The 10,288-nt window shown below is 46.9% G+C and overlaps 1 protein-coding gene across 3 annotated transcripts in view; it reads left to right on the forward strand.

Moving 5' to 3' along the window:
- The window catches only part of CCDC50 (coiled-coil domain containing 50), a 74,122-nt gene extending 64,838 nt beyond the window's left edge, over nt 1-9,284 (forward strand). For 2 of the 3 annotated variants that reach the window (XM_067466139.1, XM_067466141.1), the window contains 3 exons: nt 866-951; nt 2,437-2,522; nt 4,682-9,284. In XM_067466139.1, coding sequence (XP_067322240.1) covers nt 866-951; nt 2,437-2,522; nt 4,682-4,701 — 192 coding nt within the window. In that variant the 3' untranslated portion in view covers nt 4,702-9,284. The remainder of the gene's footprint in view (nt 1-865; nt 952-2,436; nt 2,523-4,681) is intronic. The other variant, XM_067466140.1, reaches the window with a different exon arrangement.
- The last annotated feature ends 1,004 nt before the right edge of the window (nt 9,285-10,288 follow it).

The following is a 10,288-nucleotide window of genomic DNA, read 5'->3' on the forward strand; positions in this document are numbered from 1 at the left end:
GGTGGTCAGTTGAAACATTCCCACCTAGCTCCAGCAGACAAGAGTTCTTTATCCCACCCTGGTCATTCCACAGATATATAAACCCATTGTCCTAATTCCAACAGTCCTCATTACCTCTGAGGATGCTTGCCATAGATGCAGGCGAAACGTCAGGAGAGAATGCCTCTAGAACATGGCCAGATAGCCCGAAAAAATCTACAACAACCCAAGGACATCTAATCACCTCTCAACAAAAGATTCCCCCAGGCACTGCCAGGCCATCAAATGCTAATCAAGGTGGTCAGTTGAAACATTCACACCTGGCTCCAGCAGACAAGAGTCCTTTGTCCCACCCTGGTCATTCCACAGATATATAAACCCTTTTTCCTAGTTCCAACAGACCTCACTACCTCTGAGGATGCTTGCCATAGATGCAGGCGAAACGTCAGGAGAAAATGTCTCTAGACCATATAGCCCAAAAAACCTACAACAACCCAGTGATTCCGGCCATGAAAGCCTTCGACAATACATTGTAATTTGTATTAGTTTTAAATGTAGTGAGCTGCTTTGGGTCTCGATCAAGCGGGAGAAAAGTGGGAATACATTACATTGTGTAACTCTAGGAAATCTATGCAAATACTCCTGAGAAGGAAATAATATCTCTGCAATGAAATATTTGTGGTTATTACTGCTCTCTGGCCACAAAAATGCACAAGACCACCAAAATGTGTATTTTGTGCATAACAAAACCTTAAAGAGCAAAGGTTTTCATTGTTTACTATTAGAGACTCTCGTGTCTCCAAATTTTTGCACATTTGGAGATTGCAACAGATTGTGTGGTTCCAATGTTACTGAATGCATCCTGCTCTCTTTTTTCTCCTTGCAGCACGAGACGCACGAAACCACGCTGCCTCCCAGGTCCAGAGAAGTCCACGAAGGCCACCACCGCGGGAAGAGTGACAAACCCACGCGGTGAGATGTGCCAAATGGTTCTCATTGCATTCTTACTATTTGCAACTTTTTTTTCCTATAAAACACATTAAAATACACAAAACAAAGATTAAACAAAGGAATAGACATTTAAAATTCATGCTAAAGACTCAGTGGAGTGGAGTCATGGGAGTTGTAGTTTTTGCAAGGTCTCCATCAAAAAGCTCTCCCAGGATTCCATTGTACCATGGCGGCTAAAGTAGTGCCAAACAGAGGCTGGATGGACATCTATCAGGGGTTTATTTATTTATTTATCGTGTCATCAGCAACCATACCATTGTATTTCAATTCTAACAGAGAAAAACAAACACACAGATTAAAAAGAAGAAGAAAAAAACACAGATTTTGCAAGCTTGGTAGTTGGTTAAATGTCCTTTGACCAGTATCTGGCCAATGGGGTGCCTCTGGTGTTGCCGCAAGAAGGTCCTCCATTGTGCATGTGGCAGAGCTCAGGTTGCATTGCAGCAGGTGGTCAGTGGTTTGTTCTTCTCCGCACTCGCATGCCGAGGATTTCACCCTGTAGCCCCATTTCATGAGGTTGGCTCTGCATCTCGTGGTGCCAGAGCGCAGTCTGTTCAGCGCCTTCCAAGTCGCCCAGTCTTCTGTGTGCCCAGTGGGAAGTCTCTCATCTGGTATCACCCATGGATTGAAGTGCTGGGTTTGGACCTGCCACTTTTGGACTCTCGCTTGCTGGGGTGTTCCAGTGAGTGTCTCTTTAGATCTAAGAAAACTATGTCTTGATTTAAGTCGTTGGCATGCTGGCTGATACCCAAACAGGGGATGAGATGGAGATGTCTCTGCCTTGGTCCTTTCACTATTGGCTGCTACTTCCCGGCGGATGTCAGGTGGTGCGATACCGGCTAAGCAGTGTAATTTCTCCAGTGGTGTAGGGCGCAGACACCCTGTGATAATGCGGCATGTCTCATTAAGAGCCACATCTACTGTTTTAGCGTGGCGAGATGTGTTCCACACTGGGCATGCATACTCAGCAGCAGAGTAGCATAGCGCAAGGGCGGATGTCTTCACTGTGTCTGGTTGTGATCCCCAGGTTGTGCCAGTCAGCTTTCGTATGATGTTGTTTCTAGCACCCACTTTTTGCTTGATGTTCAGGCAGTGCTTCTTGTAGGTCAGAGCACGGTCCAAAGTGACTCCCAGGTATTTGGGTGTATTGCAATCCTATCAGGGGTGCTTTGAATGTGATTTTCCTGCTTCTTGGTGGGAGGTTGGACTAGATGGCCCATGAGGTCTCTTCCAACTCAATGATTCTATGAAAATGCATTTGTTCATCAGTGTGGGCACATCCCACTTTTTGGAGCATTGTAACCAGCAGAGAGCTCAACTCCTTGGACAGCTAATTTAAAGTTCGGAGTGAACCCAGGCGCAGATTGGCCATTCCCTTAATTTAGAAGGGAATGTTCCCATTGCGACTCCTTTCTCTTGAGGGTGTCCCCTTTCTCTGCCCTGCAGGCCTCCTCCGCCTCCCACAGAAGCCCTGGACCACCTGGTGAACCTGACCAGCCAGCAGAGCTCCAAGCCAGAGCCTTCACATAAAGGTGAGCCGGAGTCCCAGTGGCAGAGCAAAACACACCTGTGTACCTTAGAGGTGGGATATTCCCCCTGAAATGACAGGTCCACAGTTTGGGGGTCCTCCTGGACTCAGCGCTGATGCTTGAAGCTCAGGTGTCGGTGGTGGCCGGGAGGGCCTTCACACAATTAAAACGCCAACTGCAACCTTACCTCGTGAAGTCTGACTTGACCATGGTGGTCCATGCCTTAGTTACCTCTAGACTGGACTACTGCAATGCACTCTACGTGGGGCTACCCTTGAAGACTTGTCCAACATTCGGCAGCCAGATTAATAACAGGGGCTAGTTACAGGGAGTGGTCTACTCCCCTGTTTAAGGATTTCCATTGGCTGCCGTTCATTTTCCGGTCCCAATTCAAGGTGCAGGTTATCATTTACAAAGCCCTAAACGGTTGGGACCCGCCTACGTTTGTGACCGTATTTCCCTCCATGAACCAGCCCGGCCCCTCTGATCTTCTGGGGAGGCCCTCCTTTTGCCCCTGCCAGTCTCACAAGCTCGCCTGGTGAGCACAAGGGAGAGAGCTTTCTCCTCTGTGGCCCCTCAACTCTGGAACTCATTACCTGGAGAGATTAGGAAAGTCCCTGCCTTAGAAACTTTTAAAAAGGACCTTAAAACCTGGCTCTTCCGCTGCGCCTTTGGTGAGTAGGTACACAACCTCACATTATGCTCAGCCTCAACGTTTTTGTCCAATGACAAATTGTGGAATCGAGCTTTCCCACAAAGAGGGGGGGGGCGTATACTCCTATATGTCCCCCCCCCTCTTTGTGGGAAAGCTCGATTCCACAGTAGTCCTCGTTTTAATGAGCCCACCTCCGCAAATAACCTGCTTCTACTTTTATCTCACACGTGTTTTTTATCGGTTTTAATCTGTTTTTTAATCATTTTCTCGCACATGTAGCTGCCCATTGTCACTGTGACTGTGTTTATTGTAATCTTATATCGTTAATGTATTCATATGTTTTATGCAATTATGATGTTGTTGTTTATTGCATGTGTTTTTTATTTTATTTTGTTGTAATCTGTTGATTGGGCTTGGCCTCATGTAAGCCGCACCGAGTCATAGAATCATAGAATCATCGAATCAAAGAGTTGGAAGAGACCTCCTGGGCCATCCAGTCCAACCCCATTCTGCCAAGAAGCAGGAATATTGCATTCAAATCACCCCTGACAGATGGCCATCCAGCCCCTGTTTAAAAGCTTCCAAAGAAGGAGCCTCCACCACACTCCGGGGCAGAGAGTTCCACTGCTGAACGGCTCTCACAGTCAGGAAGTTCTTCCTCATGTTCAGATGGAATCTCCTCTCTTGTGGTTTGAAGCCATTGTTCCACCACGTCCTAGTCTCCAAGGAAGCAGAAATCAAGCTTGCTCCCTCCTCCTCCCTGTGGCTTCCTCTCACATATTTATACATGGCTATCATATCTCCTCTCAGCCTTCTCTTCTTCAGACTAAACATGCCCAGTTCCCTAAGCCGCTCCTCATAGGGCTTGTTCTCCAGACCCTTGATCATTTGAGTCGCCCTCCTCTGGACACATTCCAGCTTGTCAATATCTCTCTTGAATTGTGGTGCCCAGAATTGGACACAATATTCCAGGTGTGGTCTAACCAAAGCAGAATAGAGCATGGGGAGCATGACTTCCTTAGATCTAGACACTCTGCTCCTATTGATGCAGGCCAAAATCCCATTGGCTTTTTTTGCCGCCACATCACATTCCTGGCTCATGTTTAACTTGTTGTCCACGAGGACTCCAAGATCTTTTTCACACGTACTGCTCTCGAGCCAGGCGTCCCCCGTTCTGTATCTTTGCATTTCATTTTTCCTGCCAAAGTGGAGTATCTTGCATTTGTCACTGTTGAACTTCATTTTGTTAGTTTTGGCCCATCTCTCTAATCTGTCAAGATCGTTTTGAATTCTGCTCCTGTCCTCTGGACTATTGGCTATCCCTCCCAATTTGGTGTTTTGATGGTGCTTTTCCTGCTCAACAGAAGGGGGTGGTCTGGATGGCCTTTGGGGACCCTTCCAACTCTATGATTCTTCCCTTCCTAAGGAAGAGAATGGGCAGAAGAATAGTTCCAAGTCTGCTGTTTTGTGAAACTAAATGCCTTTTCCGTCTCCTTCTTGTTGGCAGGTTACCACTTTAAGCAGTAGGAGAAACCCTCGGGCGTTGGTTTGCATTGCAACGAGACTGACTCTCCTCCTCCGTAGCAAACTGTCTTGGAGTCCTTGTGGAGGCCTCCTCCTCCCCAACCATCACAGCGTCTGCAACCAGTGCCTCTCCTCCTTCTCCGTTGTGTTCCATCTCCATTTCTGTGTCTTGAAGGTTCTCGGTCCACTCAGCTCCTTCCTCTTCTTCCGTTGCCTCCTTTGCATCCGCCTGGCTTTGGGTCTTCTCCTTCGGCATCCAAGAGAGACGGAGGCAGAGCCGTTTCCAAGAGCCGTTGCCTTCAACTGGATTCGGACAAGCAAGACATCGACTGGTCTTCCGGCGCCTTTTGTCTGGAGCGCTTTGCCCTCCATGGTCTACTCAGTCTAATAATGTTCAAAGTGTGGCAGACCTGAGGAGTCTGTCCCACCCGCCATGGAAGTTGAGCTCCTCCGCCTGTTTCCGTCTGAAATGTGTCTGGATTTCCCTCCTTGGCAGATTCAGATGTGTGTGTGTGTGTGTGTTTCTCTTACGTTGGGGCTCTTTTGCGTGCCTCGTTTGGGTGAGTCGTGATGCTTCCAAGACGCAGAATGTTGGGACAGTTTGCAAGGGACGGACCTCACGCCTGGATTAGCTGCGGTTTCCGTTTTGGTTCAAAGGCACAAACCCAGACTTGCTGTCTTCTGACAAGCGTAACGTACAGTCCTGTAAACAATGCCGGCCTTCTGTTTTGAGGCTCTCCAGTGCTGCAAAAGCTCCATTTGCAATATCAGCCTTCCCAAAATTCAGAATTTTTGTGGACTCGAGCAAAGATTGGGATGACGGGCGTTTTCATCACCGGGTGCATCTGCGCTGTAGAATGAAAGCTGTTTGATACCACTTTAACTGCTACAGCTCAATGTTATGGAATACCGGGATTTGTAGTTTGCTAAGACAGTATCACTCTAGAAGGGAAGGCAGAAGACCTTGGGAAACCACAACTCCCAAGATCCCATAGCATTGAACCATTGCCTTATGGAATCTTGGGAGTTGTAGTTTGCTAAGGCACCAGCACTCTAGGAGAGAAGGCAAAATACCTGGGGTAACTACAACTCCCAGGATCCCATAGCATTGAACCATTGCCTTATGGAATCTTGGGAGTTGTAGTTTACTAAGGCAGCAGCGCTCTAGGGGAGAAGGCAAAATACCTTGGGGAACTACAACTCCCAAGATGCCATAGCATTGAACCATTGCCTTATGGAATCTTGGGGGTTGTAGTTTGCTAAGGCACCAGCGCTCTAGGGGAGAAAAAGCAAAATACCTTGGGGAACTACAACTCCCAGGATCCCATAGCATTGAACCATTGTCTTATGGAATCTTGGGAGTTGCAGTTTACTAAGGCACCAGCGCTCTAGGGGAGAAAAAGCAAAATACCTTGGGGAATCACAACTCCCAGGATCCCATAGCATTGAACCATTGCCTTATGGAATCTTGGGAGTTTCAGTTTACTAAGGCACCAGCGCTCTAGGGGAGAAAAAGCAAAATACCTTGGGGAATCACAACTCCCAGGATCCCATAGCATTGAACCATTGCCTTATGGAATCTTGGGAGTTGCAGTTTACTAAGGCACCAGCGCTCTAGGAGGGAAGGCAGAATACCTTGGGGAACTACAACTCCCAGGATCCCATAGCATTGAACCATTGCCTTATGGAATCTTGGGAGTTGCAGTTTACTAAGGCAGCAGTGCTCTAGGAGAGAAAGCAAAGACCTTAAGAAATTACAACTCCCAGGTTACAATACCATTAAGCCATTGCTTTATGGAATCTTGGGAGTTGCAGTTTACTAAGGCACCAGCGCTCTAGGAGAAAAGGCAAAGACCTTGGGAAACTACAACTCCCAGGTTTCAATAACGTTAAGCCATTGGCTTATGGAATCTTGGGAGCTGCATTTTACTAAGGCAGCGGTGCTCTAAGAGAGAAGGCAAAGACATTGGGAAACCACAACTCCCAAGATCCCATAGCATTGAACCATTGCCTTATGGAATCTTGGGAGTTGTAGTTTGCTAAGGCACCAGCGCTCTAGGAGAGAAGGCAAAATACCTTGGGGAACTACAACTCCCAGGATCCCATAGCATTGAACCATTGCCTTATGGAATCTTGGGAGTTGTAGTTTGCTAAGGCACCAGCGCTCTAGGAGAGAAGACAAAATACCTTGGGGAACTACAACTCCCAGGATCCCATAGCATTGAACCATTGCCTTATGGAATCTTGGGAGTTGCAGTTTACTAAGGCACCAGCGCTCTAGGAGAGAAGGCAAAGACCTTGAGAAACTACAACTCCCAGGTTTCAATAACATTAAGCCATTGGCTATGGAATCTTGGGAGTTGCAGTTTACTAAGGCACCAGCACTCTAAGAGAGAAGGCAAGGACCTTGGGAAACTACAACTCCAAGGTTTCAATAACGTTAAGCCATTGGCTTATGGAATCTTGGGAGTTGCAGTTTACTAAGGCACCAGTGCTCTAGGAGAGGAGGCAAAGACCTTGGGAAACTACAACTCCCAGGTTTCAATAGCATTGAAACAATACCTTATGGAATCTTGAGAACTGAATCTTGAGAACCTCTGAGGATGCTTGCCATAGATGCAGGCGAAACGTCAGGAGAGAATGCCTCTAGAACATGGCCACATAGCCCGAAAAAAACTACGACAACTCAGCTGTAGTTTGGTGAGCCACCAGCATTCTTGGCTAAAGACTACAGACTTTGTGAAACTACAGCTTCCAAGATTCCACAGCATTGAGCCATGGCAGTTAAAGTGGCTTAAAACTGCATTAGTGCTGCAATGTAGGCACACCCCTAAGAACTAACTTTGGATTCTAGATTTTGTAAAACTGAGTGGTGCAGCTGTTTGCAAGAAAAAAAAAGTTGCATACATCTCAGACTCAGCATCTCAAAACCTATTATGAGCCTCAGTGCCAGAATAAAAGGTGCGCCTGAAATTAACACAATTTGATACTACCTTAACTGCTATGGCTCAGTGTGACGGAATCTGTGAGTTGTACTTTCAAACATTACATCAGAGGAGGGCGACTCAAATGATCCAGGGTCTGGAGAACAAGCCCTATGAGGAGCGGCTTAAAGAGCTGGGCATGTTTAGCCTGAAGAAGAGAAGGCTGAGAGGACACATGATAGCCATGTATAAATATGTGAGGGGAAGTCAGAGGGAGTACCTAATTTCTCTAATTGCTTAGGTAAACAATGAGCTAGGCTGACATTTGGCAGCTCACGCCAAACCCGGGGTTCAAACTTGCAACCTTTTGGTTGATAGATCTTACAATTGCTGATGATTCACCAGCTGTGCTAAACCTCCGGAAGCTTTTAAACAGAGGCTGGATGGCCATCTGTCGGGGGTGCTTTGAATGCAATTTTCCTGCTCCTTGGCAGAAAGGGGTTGGACTGGATGGCCCAGGAGGTCTCTTCCAACTCTTGGATTCTATGAACAGGTGCAGCTCCCAGGACTCTGTTGCATTGAGCCGTAGCAATTAAAGCTCATCCATGCTAGAGTCTAGACCAGGCATGGGCCAACTTCGGCCCTCCAGGTGTTTTGGACTTCAACTCATGGTGTGCACTTAACTCACCAAAGGCACAGTGGAAGAGCCAGGTTTTAAGGTCCTTTTTTAATGTTTCTAGTGAAGGGGCTTTCCTGATCTCTCCAGGTTAAGAGTTCCGAAGTTGGAACTCTTCCTTCCTTCCTTCCTTCCTTCCTTCCTTCCTTCCTTCCTTCCTTCCCTCCCTCCCTCCCTCCCTCCCTCCCTCCCTCCCTTCCTTCCTTCCTTCCTTCCTTCCTTCCTTCAATAGGCTGTTAGGAATTGTGGGAGTTGAAATCCAAAACACCTGGAGGGCCAAAGTTGGCCCATGCCTGATCTAGACACACCTCAACCTGCATTTGGAAAATACTTTTTCGATATCGTTTGGACGACCTTATTTGAGACTCTCTCTGCTATGGGAAGGTTCTATTTTTCTGCTACTTGCAATACTTTGAACTGGAGCTGTTTCGAAGGGAAAGAAAGAAAAAAATCCAGGAAAACATGGGATTTCCCAAGTCATAGGAATGGAAAGCAATTCAGTTTGGGTCTTTGTTTCCTTTTGGATATAAGCTGGGCTTTCCAACGTCCAAAGGTGTAAATTTCTTTTTGGAACCATGAGGACTAGAAACATTGCTTTCTGGGTCTGTTTCGAAACCACGAAAGGGGAGTTCCAAAGTGCCTTAGCCGGGTGGAAGCGAGTGCAAAACCCAAAACTACGTCTAAGGCCAGCTCTCCGTGTTGCTCTTCCGTAAAAGGCTCCATAGTCCTCGTTCCCAACTTTTGCCCCGTCCAGCTGTCCATTTCACCCCCGATTTTGGACCGGTCCGGCCATCATTCGTGTGCATATTCCCCTTCTTTCTGATCTGTTGGACACTCCGGCAACGCTATGATTTTATATTTTTATATGACATAGAATAGTCAAAGGTTGTTAATGGGATTTGTTTTGTTTTGTTTTGTTTACTAACGAACCTGCCATTTTCCATCTTCCGTCCCTCGTTGTTCTAATACATTGTTGCTACATCCCATTCGGACCGTATTTATTCCTCGTTAAGTATTAATAATCTGGTGCCAAAAAAGGGATCCGTTTCCTTCTCTGTGTGACTCTTTGGGCAAGATCCTATTGAGTTTTCCATTTGATAATTTGGGCTTCGAAGTCTAGGTAAGGCTGCGTCTGCACTGCAGAATTAATGCTGTTTGATACCACTTTAACCTCTGTGGCTCAATGCTATGGAATCCTGGGAGATGGGTTTCACAAGGTTTGTAGCCTTCTCTACCAAAGAATGCTGGTGCCGCACCAAACTATAATTCCCATGATGCCATAGCAGGTAAAGTGGTTGTTGTTGTTCATTCGTTCAGTCATTTCCGACTCTTCGTGACCTCATGGACCAGCCCACGCCAGAGCTCCCTGTCGGCCATCACCACCCCCAGCTCCTTCAAGGTCAGTCCAGTGGTAAAGTGGTACCAAACTGCATTAATTCCACAGTGTAGATGCTCCCCAAATCATCATTTGTCAAAAGGTTAGCAAATGAAATCAGAACTCGAAATGCAAAGAAACAGAATGGGGGATAATGCTGGCTCGAGAGCAGGACGTGTGAAAAAGATCTTGGAGTCCTCGTGGACAACAAGTTAAACATGAGCCAGGAATGTGATGTGGCGGCAAAGAAAGCCAATGGGATTTTGGCCTGCATCAAGAGGAGCATAGTGTCTAGATCTAGGGAAGTCATGCTCTCCATGCTCTATTCCACTTTGGTTAGACCACACCTGGAATACTGTGTCCAATTCTGGGCACCACAATTCAAGAGAGATGTTGACAAACTGGAATGTGTCCAGAGGAGGGTGACTAAAATGATCAAGGGTCTGGAGAACAAGCCCTATGAGGAGTGGCTTAAGGAGCTGGGCATGTTTAGCCTGAAGAAGAGAAGGCTGAGAGGAGATATGATAGCCATGTATAAATATGTGAGGAAGCCACAGGGAGGAGGAGGGAGCAACCTTGTTTTCTGCTTCCCTGGAGACTAGGACGCAAGGGAAC

Source organism: Anolis sagrei, chromosome 3 (assembly GCF_037176765.1).
Source record: "Anolis sagrei isolate rAnoSag1 chromosome 3, rAnoSag1.mat, whole genome shotgun sequence".
Lineage (NCBI taxonomy): Eukaryota > Metazoa > Chordata > Lepidosauria > Squamata > Dactyloidae > Anolis > Anolis sagrei.